At 33.0% G+C, this 22771-nt stretch overlaps 1 protein-coding gene across 1 annotated transcript; it reads right to left on the bottom strand.

The window, feature by feature from the left end:
* Positions 1 to 11200: 11200 nt before the first annotated feature.
* LOC142984531 (protein obstructor-E-like) lies at positions 11201 to 21321 on the bottom strand. Its single transcript, XM_076132233.1, has 5 exons — positions 21163 to 21321; positions 15116 to 15313; positions 12252 to 12455; positions 11649 to 11862; positions 11201 to 11332 (listed from the first exon to the last, which is right to left on the bottom strand). The coding sequence occupies exons 1-5, from the start codon at positions 21203 to 21205 to the stop codon at positions 11275 to 11277; spliced, it is 717 nt and encodes a 238-aa protein (XP_075988348.1). The 5' UTR covers positions 21206 to 21321; the 3' UTR covers positions 11201 to 11274.
* Between the last annotated feature and the right edge of the window lie 1450 nt (positions 21322 to 22771).

Raw genomic sequence — 22771 nt, 5'->3', positions numbered from 1 at the left:
CAGTAGCTAGTTTTGAATTTCGGGATATGATATTATTTTGTTTATTTCTTTATTTAGATCAGATCAGTAGCCCAGCCGTCAAAAGGTAAATACCGTTTCTTTCGTACTTAAAATATTAAGAAGATTCGCGACAGTCAACGATATTTTTTTTTAATTTTCATATAAAGGAAACCGCTAAGGATCTTCTATATTATTATGTATAATATTCTTATTCTAGATAGTAAAGAATTTATACATTTAACCTCGTAGCGTAAGAGGCTTTTTGTAAATTGATTGCATCTCAACTTATTTTAATGTACGCCATTAAGACATCTCTGATTTTATTAAAACCTGCCGTCCTCGTACTTTATTGATAACATTATATTAAATAATGTAGGCGGGAAAACTGAGTACGATGACAAAGGTTATTGAATATTATTGAAACTCCAATAAAATTGTTTTTGAAACTTTACGTACTGTATTATAAATTCTAAGTGAGAATTTTCTCTTATGATACCTGCCTTATCACACTAAAATAAATTCGATAGAGTTTTAGTAAGGAGATATTTTGACACTTTTATAAAAAACCTTAAGTGTTAACCTTAAATAAGTAATTTTCAGATGATCATAGTAGGTATGTTGTCCTAGAAAACATATTTTACATGTAGTACTTAAGAATCGCATCCTTGATTAAAGATGATCGCATTAATTCCCAATGGTCTGAAGTACAAAAACTCAAGTATTTATACGAGCTGAACAGCCTTCATGAACAAGATAATAACATTAACATACCTTTCTGATTCGACAGGCAATTGTCCCCAACTCCCCAGCCTTCGGTGCTGATTCAGAAATTCAGTTTTGAGAAAAAAATGTTTGCGTCTATTAATAGTGCGGAAAAATGTATCTGATTCACGATTCTTTTTAAAAGTATTTAACGTATTTTTTATTTCACTGTAGCTTTACTTTTATTTTAAAGTTATAGTTATCAAGATAAATCTGGCTATTGGCCATCCCTTACGAAAATATGACTATAAAAATCTACGCAAGTTCTTCATAAAACCGATCCAATGAACTAACGTTTGCAGTTTCAGTTAACTTTTTTGGCGTTAAAAATACCTTAGAATAGTTAAAACCTTAAATAGTTTAACCCTTTAATTTATTTTTTATTAAAAGATAAATTGACCCTTGTAAAATACGCTAGGGGCGCTGATCTGTTTTATATTCAACATCTTTCGTTGACTTCACAACCAAATCAACATATGATAAAAAAAAACATTCTTCATACTGTCAAGCTTCGGAAGTGAGAGTAATATTGCTCACAAACTTTCGTTTAATTATGTCAAAGTGACATTACTGAAAGTTATTCAACGGTGACCAACGTATAGATACAGTAGTGATAACACTGTATTAAGCAAGCGGGGAACAATTATAGTTGAGTAACTGAATGCCTATCGCAAACTGGTCTAGGTATTGTGAACTAGACACGGCGACCCGGCGTTGCGTGTGCATATTCACGATTGCTAAGGATGTAGACATATAGGACAATTGATATGTCAAAAACTTTCGCAGAAAAAATATATCTTGGTTTATCTTTGAAATTGTGGTTTACACATAATAATTAGTTGGAATTTTATAGACATAAATCAGAAAATTTTAACATTCTGTCGAAAATAATTCAATTCCTTAGCAGAATAAGTGCTCAATTAGTTTATAAGTACATTAAGTAAAAAACTATTAACACGATTGTTGCCGGCTTAAAGTGTACATATTAAAATTGCCAATGAGTGGGTGTATATTTTATTGAAAGTTTAAGCTTTCAATTATAATTACTTTCCAAATAAAATTTCTCTATAATTGCACGTTGTATTATAATGACTAATAAACGCTGTACAACACATGTACTATCAGCTACAAAAGTCGCTAAACGTATTCAATCTTTCGAAACCCTATATTCTGAAGCATTTTAATTCCTACTAATTATACTTGATTTTGTTAAGGTGCTTATTTAAATAAAAAAAATTAAATGAAATGTCTTATTAACTAATGAGCTTTTTAAATATGAAATTGTTTAGTGAGTTTTGTAACTGACTGGATTATCTTCGTATATTAAGTCGCCACTCATTACCATGCGTTCCCGTCAAACAGTATAAGTTTCCAATGAAACAGGATACGTCACCGTGCAAGGTTTCAAGGACTTAATATGAAAAGATTATGGTTTCACATTCTTTCGATACATTCACCATACATCAAGAGCATTTCAAGGCTCTTTATAAACCTCAAACTTTACTTTGTTTATATGTGGAATCATAGTGCAGTTGCAGCATGCACTTTATTTAGAAAAAGGATATATATCTGTTTTGAAAATTACAAGTACAACAGAGTTATCTATTTTCTGTTCCGTAACAATTTTTCTCGAGGTATACTATAGTAAAGCACAGTCTAATATACTTAGAAACCTCTATTACGCTTTGTTTAATGTGCAACACGACCTATCCTTTATGACCACCACTCTCCATATGACAATTAACATGTCAAACTATAATTTGGCTATTTAAATTCCATGTGAACAGATCCTTACAGGCTCGGCGCCAACAAGTTCGATGACTGGCTGACTGTCATAGATTCATTGCAACAGACACATGCGACTGATAATCTAATCATTTGAAAGCTTAGACTGAACCATGAGACATTGTCATACAATGTAATATAACAATTGACTAAATGTGATAGAGAGATGTCGCGTTTATCACCTGATAAAGTATTAACTATATAGAATATGGAGCCTATCTAGGTTTTAGTGCCTTTCTAGGTATATTTTGTTATACAAAGATGATCATAAGTTAAAAACAGAGCTTACAAAAAACAAACAGATTTATGATTTGATGCTTCTAAATAAATATTATTAAAAAGCTTTTCCGTTGCTGATGACTGACTGAGAGACAACGCACAGCCGTAACTAAACATTTCTTTTCAATAGTAATACATAGAAAAAAATAGTTCTAACGAAAATTCTAGATGCCTTTCAGAGCCATTTACTTGCCTAAAACAATGTTCCTGTAAAATTATCATACTTGACTTATTAATCACTGGAACAATAAAATCATCGATCGATTTCTCGCAGTCTGTTCACTTACCTACGTAATCCTGATTTATAATTTCCACGATAAACAATCAAGTTCGCAAGTATTTTAGGAACGTATTAATTAGCCCCAATTGCTCACTTGCTTTATGTCAAAACATTGTAACCAATAAACGTTGCACTGATTTCTAAATTATCTTTCTTAATTGGAAAGTTTGACCTTTGGAAAAGGTTTTATTTGTAATGCTTTTAAGGTAAGACTTCTAAAGTTTGTTATTCAAACGAGTTACAGCATTTCTTCAGAATGCTTTGTGAAATGTTTTTGAATCTTTCAGCCATCAAAAAGCATCGGTTTTGAAAGTTACACTTACATTATTTTGATTATTATCAGCCTATAATGTCCCACTGCAGGGTAAAGGCCTCTTTCCCTCTTTCTACTTATCTCTGTCTAAAGAATACATTTAATTGTGCAAACAGATTCATGTTTATGAGTATTACTAATGGGTGTTTCTTTATAAATATTACTAATAGGTAATTTTAGTACACAATTTAATCTTAGCTGTATACTTTTGAAGATATTTTGGTCATCGGTCAATAACAACATTCTAAAATAAAACCAAAATTCGTGATGAAATGTCACGTTTCTATTCATATAAGTTAAAAACGTAAAAGCACGAACGTCATACCCCCTGCTGATACTTCTACTGAACTGTTGCAACGACAAAAAAATACGTCGCAAATTGTTTTTAATCACTTAATTCAACTGGCACGAGTTAGAAGTAGGGACAATTAAAAACAACACAAAGTGCCACGAAACCCGAAACTACTATGTCTGGATCGCTACAATACTTGTTTCATATGAAAATGGACCCTTGCCCTGCAGTGGGACAGTAATGGGATAAAAAAAAATTAAAATGGAATCCACGACCTTCCAACGTACTGGAAGTGGTGTTTTAACTTCCTTAATCACAGCGCCACAGAGGCCGTGAACTCACTTTTGGTGAGATACCAGATCTATCGATTTTTTTTATGTTTAGTGAGCTCAGTGTCTATTACCATCAAGATAGAAATAAATATTACACGTTTCGTCGCACATCCGGTGATAAATAGTCGCACAAAGTCGTCATAGTCACTAGATTCTCAACGAATTATAATGTTATCGTCATAAGAATTATGACAACTTCTTATAAATTTCTCGTAACCGATTTCACGGTACATAATCCAGTGATTTGCAATAATTTTATCCTACCAATAAAGATTATTTCAGAGCTATTCTTATATTGCGGGAAGATATTGAGGCATTAACACACAGCCTTATGAAACGTTACAGCGATTACTGAAAATGACTTAATAGTCCAAGAGCTGTCGAAATATTGCACATCAATCATCTGAACGCATGAAGATCTGCGTTCACTAATTCGTAGTTATTCGTACTTTCATATATTAGTTCATACTTATAACTAGTGATTATGTATTGCTAAAAATGCAATAGAGCTGAGTAATAGCGCATTAATTTTTGTATTATAAGGTTATAATTCAACCTGTAATGATTATTGAAACACTTTTGTCTTATTTTTTCTTGTTGGAATCGAGTTACGCTAAGCTCTTTGCGTTTAAAATTGTTCTTCTTTCAGTGAACTTAACTACTAAAAAATAAAGTTAATTTGATAATGATAACACTGAATATATCCTGAAATGTCAAAGACTTTCAGTCAAACAATACAAAACACATACTAAAAGGTCATTGAAAATAACAATCGATTGAACATTCAAGTTAACGTGGATTTCCAAATATGTAAACGAGCCTTCAATACAATCGCCAAAGCGAACAAATTGTCACAAAACTGGTTATAACTGGTTATAAAGTTCATTATATTTGGTTACCAAGGGCTTCTCTACGCCCTTCCGATACACAGGTATGTAAAAAGTAAAGCAAAAGAAACTACATATTTATGAATAGCCGCTATTTTAAGTAACTCGTAAAAGGCAGGAAGAGATTGTATTTTCCCACGTCAATAACTTAAATCGGAGATAAATGCTACTTATCAAGTAGATAAGTTGAAAATATTTTTAATGTTTAATTATATTTCAATGTGAAAACTTTTTAAATTGATTGGTACGCAGATGAGGCTGATAAGCAACCGAATGCAGGAACATAATTCAATTTTGAGTAAATCTCAAAAGTATTTTTGTCCCTACATTACGTGTCAAGAAAGTTCATGTTAGGCGATTAAGAGTTGTTTAAAGTAGATTACTTTTCTGTATTCGGCCGTAAGTCTTCCTTATCACAATTGGCTTCCTTATAAATCTAATATTGTTGTCTTAAAAACTTAACAGTTATATATTCATTTCGAACTTTACTCCAGGTACAACAGTAATTATTCAATGCTTGTTAAATTGTTCTAGTTCCTAATCGGTTAAAGATAATGAACTTGACGGCCATGAGCGTGGCCCCAGATACAGCAAGCCCAAAATATTGTCCGCCAACTTAATAATATGACTAAGAATAGTAATAGTATTTTGCAATTTGACCTGATAACTAGAGTATGCGTTTTATCTTGCTACAAAATATTCATAAGCTTCATGATGGTAAAAACTAGGAACTGATATCGAGTAAGAATAGACCAAAATACATAAAATATAACCATTATATTCTATTGTCTCAGAGCTGGGCATGGACCTGCCCCTGAAACGAGGAAGGGGAATACTTATAGATAGTATCATTTCACTATATCACATTGGAAACTACAAAAAAGGGTTTTATACATACTTCAAGTTAAACTTAGAAGTAGGTAGTAGAAAGGTCTTGTACAGGAAAACCAACACTGCAAAATTTCTTCAAAGTTGTTTTAGCCCAGGGCTTTAATAAAGAAAGTATTAAAGCACAGTGTTACATAAACTATAACTTGCATTACTTTCTTCATAAGAGGCTCTAGCGATCGTGAGACATATTCGTGACTGTTTTGACAGGCTGGATAAACATAGTATCTCTTGATAAATCATAGTATAAAATACTTTTAAATATCGTTAACAAGATAAATCTATTGCAAAATGCTTCTATTGGTTTATCGTTTGAATAGTGCTTTGTTCACGGTCTAGATTATTGCCAGGTTTTTTTTAAATGACTGTATTTGTTTACTTGAAATAAATTTCAGTTGAAATTATTAGGTAAGTATTGTTTGTCTCACTTTTAGTGCAAAGCATGGCATAAAAGATTTGCGGCAAGCGGAGGTATATAATGTACAGAAAATAGGACATCAGTGATCAGCAGACTTATGCCGAGGAGAGTACAAGCAGCCATTTTATTTCAGAAATACCGAGAATTATTAATTGTTAATTGTTATCTAGATAAATCGTCCATGTCAAGACTCTCGACTAAGTTGTCGGGCTATAGTATTATGAAAGCAACTGATCTGTAAAGAAAGAAAAAAATCTTTGTTTAAACAGACCCAATAATAGCCATATAGTTATTATTACTATTGTTATAGTGTGTAACCGAGATTCGAATCTAGATCGTATCGCAATTGCATTATCGTCTAATTACTATTTAGCTGCAGTTGTTTAAATAAATCCGAATCGTGTTGCTATCATTAAAATCTCATCATGCCTGTATTCCTTTCTCGGTTTAAAATAAAAAGAAAATTAACTTATAGTGCTTATTTATTTATTTTTGAATTGGTTCTGTCTGTAATAATATTAGTTAATCACAATTATCACATAGTTGTAGAGCTATAAAGCCTATTAAAAATATTTTTTTTTATTATAATATAATATTGTATAACTTTTTCGTTAAACTTTTTTATATAAGTAATTTTAGAATGTTTTTTTCGTTAATTACGTAATTAAATTACGTGAATGACTAATTACGGGTTCCTGAATTTTTTTTTATTACTGCCAACGACCCAGAATAATACAATTAAGTTGAATTAACTACTTTTTCTAAAAAAAAACTTAATATAAAATTAAATATAATTTATATGTAAATTAATTATATCACAGTTTGTATTATCCTCCTTTCTCATTAGGATATCGTCATTACTTTTGACGAACTTGCTGTTACCACTAGCTCTCGTGTTTCATACTATGTGATTGGGCACAGGTATGAGATCGTATCCCATGGTTCTTTATTTATTTTATCGAATGGTTAATGGTCAACCTAGCGTCAAAGTTGTTCAAACCACCCGACAATACATACATAACGCCTTGTTATAATTAACAACAACTGGGACCAACCTTTAACGTCTTTACTACTTTTGTAGTCGCTCTTAAATCCGTGAAAGAATTCACTCTTTCAAGGTTCCCTTACCACGGTACCCTAACTGCATTCCGCGGTAACCTGAGGTCTTCAAGTTTACAAGGTGAATGCGATTGGAGGCCACCAAAAATAAATTAAAAAAACTACCCGAGTTGTTTAGATTGGAGCTGTAAGGTTGATGACCTTTGCAATCAGCTTAATGTACTAAATTCAGATTTGAAAGGGTTCTTTCACACGTAGCGTTATATATGACTTCGTTAGCACTCTTGTACTTTTTCTTTCAAAAGAGATTCGTTGAAAATAAAAGTAAAAGTTAGTGGGGTTTTGATCTCACATCTGATAAGGTAGGTAAAATTAATTTTGCCGTGTAAAAATTACTAATACTAATTTAATACGATAAGCTGTAATTTTAATACAGTTGAAGCGGTTTTTTAATATCATATTATTTAATTTGCCTTGGACTTACGTATAAGGTTTGATCGTTCGGAAAAGACTGGAAAATTACCGCTATTGTAGCACCAATTCTGATTCGAAATAATCTTCTTAATTAACATTTCATTTATAACTTACAAATCATTATTTCCGGAGCAGAATATTGCTGATTAAGAGATAAGGGTGTTACTATCCAAATTTACAAATGTAACGACGTCATAAAATACACTAAACTGTATTAATTTACCACACTGACAACAATTCAATGTCTCAATATTTTTATTGAAAAAAAGCGTGTCAATCGGTACTAAAACCAATTGTGTATTTTATACTCTCACTCTCCTCCAAGAAATCTAAGTAAGGTTGAAATGGAATTACCTTAAGCGAACAACTTTTATGTATGCCTGTGAGCATTGATAGAGGGCACATAAAGGTCAAGTAAATGTCAAATGAGAGTCAAATGTTATAGACTGGGAGACATTGTGACATGTGTGTAGGTATAGTTTGTAGGTGCCGTGTCTAATAGCTTCGTAAGGCTATTGGCTGATGGATATTACTATTTTACGTACAACAAGAACCTGTAGTTCTTAAGGTAAATCCTCTTTATCATTATTTCTTCTTTATAATACTGGCATCGAGAAAGCCCCTTTTTATGAGAGACAATTTAACTACACGATATCACATATTTTTATTTGCCAAAGACTATCCTATCGACTATCGAGTTTATCGATTTAAATCTACGTACTAAATTTCAGCGCTAGTTCTTTTAAAACGTCGGTAGGAAATAAAGGTATTTATTTCCTACCGACGTTTAAAATTGTCGGTAGGTATACACCCAGGATCTGATTATGAACATGCTATAGAATTTATCTCACAGGAATAGCGTGACTTAATTTAAAAAAATTGCCAACCACCTTTTAAGTACTATAAGGTCACATCTTCATTACTCGATCATTTTTGAAAGGCTAAACGATTTAAACCTTAGCTAACAGAGAAATTCTAAAATAATCTTAATGTCAGTTTGCTCTATCACGCGATATATTGTTGAACGTTTGATGCACCCAACTCTTCACCTACATGCAATGGGAACTGATTTTTGTGGCTCGATTCTCTACTACTATCGACTACCGACAACCGACCTGTCATCGAGAAATTTTGTATGAAAATCTGATCAGTACCTCAATTCTCTACCACTATCGACTACCGACAACCGGCTAGCTATCGAAATGTTGACACTTAGAATGTCCTGTCAAAACTTTTCCTACGACGCCCGTCAGAGGCGCTGATCAGATTTTCATACAAAATTTCTCGATGACAGGTCGGTTGTCGGTAGTCAATAGTAGTAGAGAATCGAGCTACAGCGCCTCAGACGAGCGTCGTAGGAAATGTTTTGGCAGGACATTCTAAATGTCAAACTTTCGATACTCGACATTACCGACAGTATAGAATCGCGCTACTGGAAGCTATTGCGTATCTCAGTTGACAACTATTTAAAAGCCACTCTGTTTTACATTTGCTTGTTTCCTAAATCACTGTGATTAGCATGTTTCGTCCTGCATAGTTGCATTATATATCAAATTAACGTTTACTAGTTGTCAACTGAGATACACAATAAGAATTCTGAGAGCTTATTGTCTTTGACACAGTTACATGTTAACGACAGAAAGCTTAGATTACATGTGACTAATCATACATTGTCATATAATATGTGTGATGTTGCATACAAGTATACAATAAGGGGTTGCTCATACTTTCTATTGTCTGAATAGTATTGTCTCTTTTTGTTCAGGAGTTTTGAATTTACACGGACTTTTGTTTTGTCTGTTGCATTTTTTGTTTGTATTTTAATTAATATTGCGTGGTAAAAGTGTCATGGTACGAGTAATTATTGTAGGACTAAAATAGATGCAATCAAAAACATCATGTAAAAAAACTCAAGTCTCGCAGTTCAGTCTCTCTGCCGCAAAAAGTTGTGAGATCCTTGTAATACCAAGTCGGTTAATCTATTTAGTCTCTACATAAAGGTCCTTCTGTCTTAAGTTATTACATAAGTTATTATCATGCCAATATTAAAAATATTTTACGTTTAAAACAATTAGATCGACCTGGCTGAGTTTGATGACGTGCCCAATATAATATGGCAATAGACTCACCCCTGTTACTGACATTGTACATGTGGCGCATGTATTCATACATCTCTGCCTACACCTTCCGTATAACAGGTGTGATTTGATGCATGTTTATATTTATGGTGTATTTCAGTCTCGTATTGTGTGGTTAGAGTGTCGTAGTTCCTCTATTAATTGTAGAATTTAAATAAAAAATACTGAATTTATTTAATTATCTTTTACAATAAAATCAATGTAGTAAAAATTTTGGATAATATTATAGGTTTATCTTAAGGAGTTTCATATTATTTATACGTATTCAACCAATCATCATATTTCAGCTAGGTCAGTTGAATACTAGAAACTTCTACATAAATCAGTATATTTGTTGGAGAAATCGTATTATAAATGTTCATTTCAGAAGTGTTTGAGTTTATAAGCAGACGGACACATGAGCGGAAACGTTTTCCTATAATAATAATATCAAAATATGATCATCATTATTATCATCTCAGCCGAAAATCTTATTTATGTCACACTAGCTAACTTCGATTGCGTCGCCTGAGAGAGAATAGGTCATAATTTTCCTCGTTTTTGTAACATTTTTTACTGGTACTCTGCTCCTATTGGTCGTAGCGGGATGATATATAGCCTAAAGCCTTCCTCAATAATTGGGCTATCTAACACTGAAATAATTTTTCAAATCGGACCAGTAGTTCCTGAGATTAGCGCGTTCAAACAAACAAACAAACTCTTCAGCTTTATAATATTAGTATAGATTTGAATCAACATTCGTTTATTGATATTACAAATATTATTAATCAAAAAATCTTTCTTAATTATTAATCAATAAATCTGGTTTGTAAATTATATTTAGTGTTGAATAGTTCTCTCCTCTTAATATTATCTGAATATGACCTATCTGCTTTTACAAAGTAACTCGTTTGTAATAATATACTACTTCTACTGTGGTGCAGATATTTGAATTGCGAAATTTTAATATCGTTCCATAAATAATATGTCTTTTGATAATTATTCTATCTGTAACATTTATACTTGTTACTAATCTAAGTTGTTGGAATGCCTTCAACATTTTTTTGCCTTGACAATGATGTCAATTTTAGTAACATTAGACTTACATAAATATGTCATCAGTCATTTCATTATTAATAATCAGTTCATCATTAAATGAATGAATAATTAAATCGATATATGTGTTTCCTTAGTATTATGATTTTACTGTTAGGTAAAGTGCAGTTATGCGATGGAGTTAAACACCACTATGTAACTTTCAGTTTGCTTGTAAAGTATTTTTATATAAGGTGTGTAAAATAAAATGCATACAAATATTGTTTAACTTATAATGTATTTAACTTATTAAGTCTTAGCATACAACTACAATATCATATCACTAAAGAGGTTTAATTCCTCGCTTTGGGGCCGGGCGCCGCTTCCTCTGAGTCCTTGTACCAGTCCTCGCTGTAAAAAGAAAAAAATATAATTTTAATATGTTTCAGAGAAGAAACAACACCAACAGAAAATAAGGATTGATTTAAAATTAGTTGAAAATATGAAAAAAAAAATACATTTTCAATTCAGTTTCGAAAAAGATTTGATATGGTCGAGGAATGACATACTGATAGCAATGTTCATAAATTGAAGTCAGCGCATAACTCACTACTTTTGCATATGGCTACCTTATCGATAACGTAACATACTATCCACATTTACGCATACCTATTCATCATACAATAAGAACAGCGAAATGTATGATATATTAATTGTTTGTACTCACCATCCGCGCACATTCTCAGGGGCGTCACATTTCTGGGACTCCTCATTGTAGACCTCTCCGACCTGGCAGCCGAGGTCACGGGGCTCGATGCCGTTGAGGCACACGTAGAAACGCTGGCAGTCAGTGGGGTGCGCGAACTTGGGGTGGGCGACGATCTGGCCTTGAGCGTCTACTTGCTGCTCCTTGGGGCACTCGAAACCGTCCTTGGTCTTCTCTGAAAGGTGAATTATGAAGTTTAGATTAAAGAGTTTTTCTACCTGACTATTAGAAATATACCTGTTGAAAGTGGTAGCGTTTGATTTTTGCTTTCGTAAATAATGTAACATTTTTCTTGCCGGATGGGCTACTATTGCTTTTAGTCTTAGGTTTATTTTGTCTATTTCTAATCAAAGCCTTAGATCGCGTAGTTCGCATTCTGAATTTTGAAGTTCTATATTTAGAAGATAACTCTGAATCATGTTTTATCGCTAATAGCAATCTATTCATTAACGGAACAAAAGTCATATTTTCAGCGGAACAAACCCTGTCCTTTTAAAGGAAACCTTCTTATTGTAACAAAGACTGAATAATTCTAAAATTGTTGTTGTTAAAATTGTTACTTACTCTCTTGAGCTTGGCATCCCTGTCTGCCGGCAGAGTCGGGCCACACGCAGGTACCGGAGTACTCATCGAAGTGCAGGCCGGCGGTACACTTGACTTCAGTCGCGTCTCCCTCGATACAGTTGTAGAAGATGTTGCACACGGAGGGGTCAGGGTGGGCGAAGAAACCGTTGCGACGGGGGCACTGGTTGTTGGGCTTGGCAGGTTCTGTAGAAGAAAATATCACGTTAGTAATCGGGTTTGGAACGTTGAGTCTTATTTGCAAAAGGCAATATGTCGAAGGTTTTTCTAATGCGAGATACAACCTTTTTGAATTAAGATACTCACACACAGCTAAAAGTTGCACATTTCGATACCTTTCAAACTTTTTATCGGTGATAGAAAATGAATTCCAAAACTCGTAAGGATAAAAACTTGAAGGAATATAAATTGTGCAGGCTTACAGGGCTCAAGATTTATATCTTTAACCACACAGTGTAATGAAGTTGTTAATGACTATATTTCTCAATGCAATTACAAAGTTACTTCTGGAAATAGGTATCCGACACTGCGGTAACTACATTCCGAACTAAAGGTCATTGGGTAGCCATGTCGATGTCCGCAAACTTTTCATTTCCGAATGAACGATAATTTATGTGATGAACATGTAATTGTGTAAACTTTTAAAACTTGAGACTGTATAAAGAAACAAGCGGCCCATCTTTGACCCGAGTTAAACCATAAATCTTATAAATACAATAACACCCTTTTCTAAAATCGCTTTATCTCTTGGTGAAGATCTTAGGATAATTCGTTCAGAAGATTTTTAATTTATTGCAAACAAATAGACGCACCAAAGAGACCTTGTTTTTGGTATTATACGCAGTGCTAAACAACGCAAAAATAAATATAAAACAATAATTTTAATTGACCTATTGCATCGGTTCATAAATCAGTCGTTGCACATCACGGCCACTAATTAAGACGACCCGACATTCGTTGCATAAAGCTTGCCAATGCAAACGACTTTTAAAAATTCGAGTCTTTATTCCAAACCTGAAATGCTTCTTGACTAGAAATGTCTGGGAGCGGTTCAACCTTGAGTTCTGACGGTCAAATGGGAAATGACAATTGCATTCCGTAAATGAGGAAGTCAATTCGATTCGGTTTCTTTCACACTGTTATGACGGCAAGAGTTCTCGGCAGCCATTTTAAATTTCCTACGCCTGCCATTTGCCTTAGTTCCGGATGTTTATAAATAGTTTTTTTACTTTCAACTTTGACAATGTAAGTAATTTAAATTCAGTTATTTCAAGCTTTGCTGTTTTCCCTTTTAATTAGTTTTATTTTATTTTTGTCATTTAACGATGCCACGGCTATCCATCACCGTGTAAGTGCTTTTTGCAAAGCAGGCGTACGTTTTGGCCGATGATCCTACATTGAATAACTACTTAATATCCAAGACACGAACATTTTGTCACTGCATTCTTGCGTTCTTACGCAGTAATCCGTCTATTACATTCCATTTAAAATACGTCTTATTTAAGAAATGCGACAGAATTATAAAATACCGACATTCATGAGATAATTTCTTATAGTCGGAAACATGAAATAATATTGCTTGTAATTCTGTTCCGTGATCGTTTAAAAGCCAATAAATTAATATTAAATTAGGAAGACTTCCATCACTAATTGATAACAATAATAATGCTTCTATTTATTGTATAAATGTGAAATAGCTACAAATAAATCTGTATCAATTGATGAACAAACTGTGATTTGACACAGACAATTGCAATACATTTCAATCGTAAATTCAGTCATTTCTGTTTAATCAATTTGTTACGGATCTCATTTTATAAAACGCAGCACTATTTAAGATAAATGTTTGTTACAGTAGGACATTTAAACCTACTTAAATTTATTCTGTGGAAAGCCTTTTAGGCACGTTTCCGATTGTACCGAGGAAGACCAACTCTACGACGCCAAGTAGATTTTTCCATATCGATATTTTTTTTGTATAATTCATTAATTGTTAATGTATAAGTTTATAGGGTATTTAATTTTTATTCTTTTGTGATGTTAGATACTGATACTAATACTGCTAGCCGGCGTAATCCCACTGCTAGGCTTCTCCCCATGATCTCAACTGTTCTAGTTTATTCGATCAGATACTACTAGATAAGATAATATCAAGTGTATTGTAGGTATATGAGTGACAGTTTGCACACGCAGTATCAAATAGACATACATGTAGTGGTTGGCCTAGAAAGTCGCCGGCGTGACTGCCGACCGCCGGTCAAAGGTACCTTCACTTCACAAGAATTGTCGTAAGCGACCTCAAGGCTCCTAACGAGAAAGGATACATTAACGTTTTCCTCATACGACATTTTGTTATTGATTACTTTAGTTCTTTTTATTGCTCTTGCAATATATTTCAGTCTGTATCAATAACCTGTATAAGGAAAAACTCTCATATTATGCACGGTCATTTCTTATTTGGAGTTTGAAGTACTTTACACCTTTTTTTGAGAGGCTTTTTGACAGTCGGGGAGGAGAAATTAATCGTTTTCGATTTGAGAATCTTAAAAAGGGTTTTGTGCTACACAATATGGGCCTAAGCGTAAAACGGTCATTATTTTAATAAAGTGTGATCGGTGCCTTAACCCGTTTTCTTTTACTAAAAACGATTCGTGGTCAACAATAAAAGTATAATCATCTATCTCTACGTACTTTTCTTTTGTCCAAGTTCCTGATAATACTTGATGTATATACTTGTGTAAAACAATGACAAAAATAATCATTTTCATTTTGACTTTCAAACATTATCTTTAATATATCAAAGGGGACGAAAAGCACGGGTCAAGTGGTCTTAAGAAGGTACTTACGGAGTTCAGTCCTGTCACCGCAGTCTACATTGAAGGGCTGGTCGCACTTGTTGATCTTCCTGATGGTGGGGTCGAACACGAGACCGTCGGGGCACAGCTTGGTGGTAGCGACACCGTCCACGCACTCGTAGAACTTGTCGCATTGAACTGGGTCTTCATACTGGCCATCTTTGTTCGGGCATTTGAAGTTTTGGGCACCTGAGAAAAAGAAACTCGTTAGTATTGCTTGTATGATGTTCGCCTTTAGGTGGCTGAAATTACTTTGTTGAAGAGTAAGCATAGAAGAGAGGAATAAGTCTTAGAAAGGTATAGAGTTGCTGCATGTGGAAGTCTTATCTATACAAGTAAAAAAACTGATTTTATAGTCTGATTGATATTTTGCATGCTTTTTGTAAAATTTACGCATACGAGATGTATTATTTTTTAATTCAATTAAAGAGTATTTCTTAGCTATTAATTTTTGTATAGTGGACAAACAAGCGAGGGGAATGTGGATCAATTTGACTAAACTACTTATTATTATAATATTTTCAAAAGCATAACATTAACACAAAACGCGCCTATAAATATTATAATTACATAGTAACGAAAAAATTTCGTCAAATATTACAAAAACCTAACTTCGAAATGATTTCGTTAGCGCATTAATTAGCCGCTTATGTGTCTACGTTTGCAACGAAAGCGTTGACCCACAACAATTAAGGAGCACTATCGTTAACGTTACCTGTAATATGCCTGTTACAATCAGTTATTGGTACAACATAACGTAACAGTTCCGGTACAACAGGTTTGTCAAAAATCGTACTGGCCACTTGCCACCGGTTAGAAAGCGTATTTAGGTAAAAGAGTATTTTTCATCCAGCTAAGAGCGCGACAGATCAAGTTTTTTTATTACATAAGTATGTTACTGTTATATAATCGTTGGCACACATTCTCGCGTCACCGATACGTTACGACTAGTGTTGTGATTGGTTCCTTACGGTTGTGCAAATATTTTTTGTGTACTTTTCCATTCAACTATTACGTTTTTTTTTGCGCGAGCGCCAGTCATGTCTGAACGCATTTGAGAAAGTATTGTTGCTCTTGTTATCGTGATTTTATATTTATTACTTAAATTATAGTTACTGAGTTTTTGCTTGTCGAAAAAATATACGTTTACAAGCTTAGTAATGTGATTACGTCTAAGAGAAGAATTATGAAATTACTTTCAAATAAGATTCATAATACAATCATTTTTTTTAAACTAGTATACTTACTTAACTTTAACTTATACAAATACAATAAAATATCAAATTTAAATTCTTTTTATTTCTAAAAATAATAAATACTCAAGTTAAGTCTGCACGTGTCCCATCACTACATGAATATTTAGATTAACATGACATTTTAGGTATCTGTTTTTTTGCAATGTAAATCGAAGCGAATTGTCAAGGCCGTGCTTCATTAACATACTAAATTATACATGATTAAGTCTATTTCTGTTAAGCTAATGTAAATTATTGTATAGTCTTGGTACATAAAGGTCAGAAGGTCAAATATAATGTCAACTTTTGACACGAAATTGACAAATACTTACAAAATTGACCTTCAAAATTTTGTGTTTTGTCTAGTGTATGAATCATTTTTCTTAGGACAAACAAAGAGTAAGTATGTCACCAAGTGACCTACGAGTCCGCTGTTATAAAACGTGCCGCCTACAGATCATACGTAACGTGCGTACGCAATGTAAATACTCGGAAAGAACGTATGTAAGACTTTAATTGAAATGTTATTTAATACAAAATACACAACTGTATTAAAAGTGTTATTTTACTGAACTCCTTTAAAAATCACCAGATTTTTCTTTGAAGAACCATACTAGACAAAAAATCCGTTTACCTTAGGACCTGTCACAGAAATTTCAGTAATGAGCACAATAGTATTTTTCTACCAAATGTATTGTCAGAGTTATTACCTATCCATCAAAATTAAACCCTATTTTCAGATAACAAAGGTAGTAATCCCTAAACCAATCTTGGCACGCGAATATTAAAAGGGCATAACTCCCCTAACCAGTACATCACATACGCCCTTTAGTACATTTTACATCACGTTCATCAATCTATTTATACAGCTGTAACACATCAACAAAAGCTCATAGGATAATGTAACACATGATTATCGAAGGGGCGTTGCGCGGCTCAGCGTCACTGACGCAACGTAGGTGAAAGTGAGGCGAGTTGCGACACCGCTGCATCGATGCATCAAGGGTCGAGATCATACTGACCTATCATCCGATTGAAGCGAGTGTTAGAATGTGGTGTTAAAACAACTGAGGTATACGCTAGATAAATATCTGACGCGATGACAAATTACGGCTAAAGTGTATTTTAAATTAGGTAATATACAAAATGCTTGTCGACAACCGTGATATGTTCTTGACTTCACTTTATTCTATAGAGTACCCAACCTAGTAAATAAAGTAGCAATTTAGGTATAAAATCTTAGGCTTTAAAACTGTTTTATCTAATAAATCTATAATTATTTAATCGATAATCGAGCTTATGTAAATGTTTTTTTTTTTATTTGAAAACTGAATCATATTCGAAAGTTAACAATTATAAGTATTTAAATAAATCACTCAAGTCAGAATTGATAGAGAACATAAAGGAAGATGAAGGTTTCCTACACAAATAACTTCAACAGCAAGCAAACAATAATCACCTTACAGTCTATGAAGGAATTCTACTTGAAACTATAGTTATATGTGTACAGACTTATGAGTATACGCAGACGCAATGATTTACCGTTTCAAACCTAACCGTGCCATTACATCGTTATATCCACTATTATTACTAATCACATCGTTAAACTTTCAAGTTTCAATAAATAAATACAATATACATAAGACGGAATATTAATCTTTTAAAAGGTTATCGAAAGTAAGAGGCTGTCAAGGAAACAAAGCATCGCAAACAAGCTCCGACTACAAGATCATGAATATAAATTATTTATACGAAAAAACTAAATATATTTAAAACACGAACCGTTTGGAATCACGTTTTTCTCAGGTAGCGACAGGCATACGAAAATAAATCTTTAAGTTATTCTTGTTACCGAGTATTTCGTATTTATTACCTCTACCTGTGATTGTATGTTGACTTTTCCCAGTCAATGTTTTGTGGTGCAAAATATTGGTTTAAGTACTTATGAGTATGAGCACATTTTCAGCTAATATATGGAGTTACTTTCCCAATCTATGCATATAATAAAACAGTAATAATTAATAAAAACATCGAGAAACATCGTATGCCTAATTCAGGCTGTATTTGTTTTTTAATAAGGCTCTACTATAAATATTAAACCAAGTTATTATATTTAGATAAACATGATTGATGCAACCATTTATGAAATAGAACCTTTTAAATATTTACCCAAAAGTTGTAATACAGTAATTAACATAGAAACATGACATGTTGCGTATAAATTAATATTAATTATGATTAAGCTTCGTAATTCACTTAATATTGTCAATAAATCATATAAGTGCGTAATTATGCTAATTGAACTAGATAAGCATAACGAAATGTTTAGTTCATTATTAATTGATTTGAGTAATTGATAACTTCATTAAGATTTTAATTAATTAAATATATTTACAGGAACAATTTTCACGCTACATGCATGAAATGGCAATATTTTTCCATAGAAACAAGTGAGGACTAAAAAAGCCACTTGATACAATTCCTATAAAATGAGCTATAGTAGTGACTCTACATTTTTTAAAAGAAAAAAGTATAGAAAGATTAAAGCCTAAACCTTATTACAGCAATTATTATCGAAGTTTTCTCATATTACTGTATAGTGCAACGCGAGAGTTTAAAAGTTATGATTACTATATAGTACACGGTACTATTGTTTTATACAAATCTACAGCACATTTCCAAGCACAAATTCTTCGAACACCTCACTCTCACCCACAATCGTTGCAAAACACAACAATATTTGCGTAAATTTGAATGCCGGTGTCAACACTCGGCGCAATCGCTTGTAGAAATTTCTTATGTTCCTATTTTTACCAAACGAGCAAAAAATAATCTAAAACAAGTGAATGTCAATGTCGCATTACAACAAAGGCACTCGACGGTGAACTAGAGCTGATTTCATTCAGTTAATGTTCTATGTTAGAGAAACTAACTTTCTCTGATAAAGGGACAATTTCACTGGACGATTGATTTAGTTGTTAAGTTTTATTGGTTGAATTGAGATATTGAAGCTGTATTTATCTGTTTCTTGATTTATTGCTCGAAGGTTCTCTGGTCTTTGAAAATCTTTATTCAAGTCTCGTTACCGAAAATTGCAATCAATGATCTTTGATAACCCATCTCTACTCTGAAAGATACCAATAAAATTTTCTGGAAAACATTCTCCAAGACCGATATGGGAGACTATTTCCATCTAATAAAGTGTTAAATATTTATAGATGTTATTATCAGAAATATTTCCCATTGGCTGTTGTGTGTTTACCCTTCAAACATCCACTTATTTGCCAAAGCTATTCGACCCCTGAGTCCTTGAAAATAGTTCCCATATTTAATAAGGAATACAATTAGAGCTACCATATAAATCGTCAAAGTGTCTCAATGAAGGCCCATTTGTCTAGAAAACATGTGCTGCTTACTAATAACTTTCGTCCAATAGTTTATGAATGCAAGTGAAGCAAGTAACGGCTACGACCAGGGGAAATGAACCTGGGAATACGTGATGTGAATATATAGAGCTGTTTTTTATGAGCTCTATCATTTGTTTGTATGTAATTTATTGTATCTTGAGGTAGACTACACGAGTAATACAGTATTAATGATTTCTTTTTTGGACTCTACAACTCTATATACCTTTTACTGACTTTGTAGAGTCTTGGGTGCAGCTCAAAAAATAACAAAATACTAAATTAATAGTTCGAGTCCAAACAAGGAAAATATGTTCAAAAACGATTAAAGAAAGTAACGAAAATAAAAGGAAAATGCGTGCTCAAAGTAAGTAGAGAAATTAAAAATCTTGACGACGTATTGTCATGCACATTTCAGTTTCAATAAGTTTCATAATATAATACATATGCGTACGACATAGACATAAAAAACAATTGCAGAATTAATTTTGAAACAAATTACGCCATCAATATGTCTGAAACGATTTGTCGTTAATAGTCGTAAAACAATTTGGTGCATAAATAATTGTTTGCACTATTTTTGTAAGACCATTTGGAAATCGATGAATCAGTAATTTTTCTTATTTTCCGGTCGAATTTATCGACTAATTGTGCGACTAAATTAGGATCAAGGTTTAAATTTTTACTGAAAATGTATTTAGTTTTTCTTGAAATACGAGATACCAAAATTAACAAACGGTTGGTTGGTTTGACAAGGGTATAAGCAGCATTTTTCCTTTGTATTAATTTAAATAGCGCACTTTTTTAATAAGAATGAAAATTATTACATTACATTTTATTTTTTGTACGTTGCATTAATAATAAGCCTCTTATTTTCGAGAACGGTAGCAGTTTCAATTAGGCGGGTCAACTGATCGTTGTATAATGCTTTCGCAACCGTTACATAGCCTTACTGAGTATTCTGCGTGGTAATAAGGGAGCTTAATGTTATGTCAATAAGTAATATTCTATGTTCTAGAAGTATCTACTTAATAAAAAACATTATAAACTTTAACATGCAACACATTTCGAAATAACAAGGGTAAGACATTTTGTCTCTAAGCAACTTTGAGGCGCGCGCGTTGATGTCTTTTGTACTGATCGATGTTCTACTGGGAGAGCTACGTGGCTACGATTGTGTAACCACCCAAAATATAGGTGACACGACTCAATATATGGCTTAGATATCTTAATATATAATATAATGTTACTAGCTATTTCAATAAATCTCATTGTGAAATACGGAATATTATCTAATTTACATTAGTATCACATTAAACTGCCTATATCTTCCACATGCAATAACTATAGACTCAACATATTGTCAGAATGGTGCACAACTTAAACAAGGTATACTTACTCGCTATCGCGGTGATTGCTGTTAGTACGATGAACACTTTCATGATGGTCTTTTGATTACAAAATTATAAAAAATATAATTATAAAAAAAGTTTTAATGACTAGATTGCGGTCCGACCCCTGTGGCGACCCTGGCGCGACTGACGAACTCAGCCGTCGCGCGCGCCTTTTCTTCGCCTGCGCACGCGCACTGAAACCGGTAAGACTTAGGCGTGATTTAACAAATTCTTCTATTAGTGAAACAATAATAATTTTAGCATTACGCGGTCGATGTCATCAGATGATTATATTATTAAGTTAATTTGATAATTCCTGGAAAGTACATTAGGGATCGTTTTCGCAATGCAACGATACATTTCGCGCGTTATGAAAAGTTTTCGCACACGCGTACGTGGAGCAGTAACGCCCTTGAAAATAAATACTTCTCGCTTTTTACATACCGTTCAGAATTCCGAAAACTTTTTGAAATAACACTTGTGTGATCTTATGAAAAGTATGAAAAAACAAAAAGTTCTGAAGGTCTCGACATTGTAGGATTTTATTTGTAGAGGCAAATTGATATTATTTAGTTCAAGAGGCTATAAATCTAGAACTCTTTGATATGTATTATTAAAAAGTGTTGTGTTTTAGTAAAAGAGTTGTAATTGCCACGATATTTTTTTTGCAATTTTGTACATCTTTTGGGTCCTGTTGATATTTTATCAACCCTCAGCCACCGCTAATTTAAACAAAATTCTGCAGAACGAAAGATAGCACATGTATGACCCGAGGAAGGACTTCTAAAGAAAATCGCTGAGGGAAGTTGTCAACAAAAACAAATAGATACTACAAAAAAGTAATATTTTATTTAAATAAACATTCATTATTAGCATGTTTGTGAAAGCATTATTAGAAATGTCTTAACCTATGACACTACATGTAACTAATTAATTATAAACTCGTGATTCGTGTGTTGATTCCGTCATGCAGTCGCGATTTGACAGGCGACAGCCGATAGCAATGTTGCAAACTATCTCTAGGCAATTTGCAACCTAACAGATATGCAAGTTTGACGTTATGATGCTGATAAACTTTGGTAATGTATGTTTTAACAAAAAACTTTTTAAGAAGCACTTTAGTGTTGCGGTTTGAGTATTGAAGAATAAACATACGGAAAAAAATACAAAAATGATACATGTGTTGGACAAACAAAAATTAGGTTTAAGGAAAAATACGGATAACCCATCCATAACAAATATAACTCTTAACACGAGAATCCTTTAACTTATTTTTTTCTTCCCCCTCTTAACCCGTACATTGGTTCAAAAACATCCTATCGATCTAACATATTGTATTTCGTACATAATATACTCTTTCAAATACTTATAGTGCGTTAAATTGAATCCTTCCGGTTCGATTTCAGTTTCTTCAATTCTACCAATTTACTACTGCAATTACATGAGTATTATAAAATATTATTCACATCACTACTGATGCAGTAACACAGAACTACACAATACACATAATACAATGACGTAAAATTAAAAAGGTATCTATACTAATATTATAAAGCTGAAGAGTTTGTTTGTTTGTTTGAACGCGCTAATCTCAGGAACTACTGGTCCGATTTG

This window comes from Anticarsia gemmatalis, chromosome 2 (assembly GCF_050436995.1).
Source record: "Anticarsia gemmatalis isolate Benzon Research Colony breed Stoneville strain chromosome 2, ilAntGemm2 primary, whole genome shotgun sequence".
NCBI classification, from domain to species: domain Eukaryota; kingdom Metazoa; phylum Arthropoda; class Insecta; order Lepidoptera; family Erebidae; genus Anticarsia; species Anticarsia gemmatalis.
This window is presented reverse-complemented; position numbering and strand designations above follow the sequence as displayed.

Bases quoted from the DNA above. Each gene is read 5' to 3' on its own strand.
- LOC142984531 (XM_076132233.1), bottom strand. From the start codon at position 21,205: ATGAAAGTGTTCATCGTACTAACAGCAATCACCGCGATAGCGA. The intron at 15,314-21,162 runs GTAAGTATACCT...TCTTTTTCTCAG, and splicing joins AGCAATCACCGCGATAGCGA to GTGCCCAAAACTTCAAATGC. The intron at 11,333-11,648 runs GTGAGTACAAAC...TTCTTTTTACAG, and splicing joins CCTGAGAATGTGCGCGGATG to CGAGGACTGGTACAAGGACT.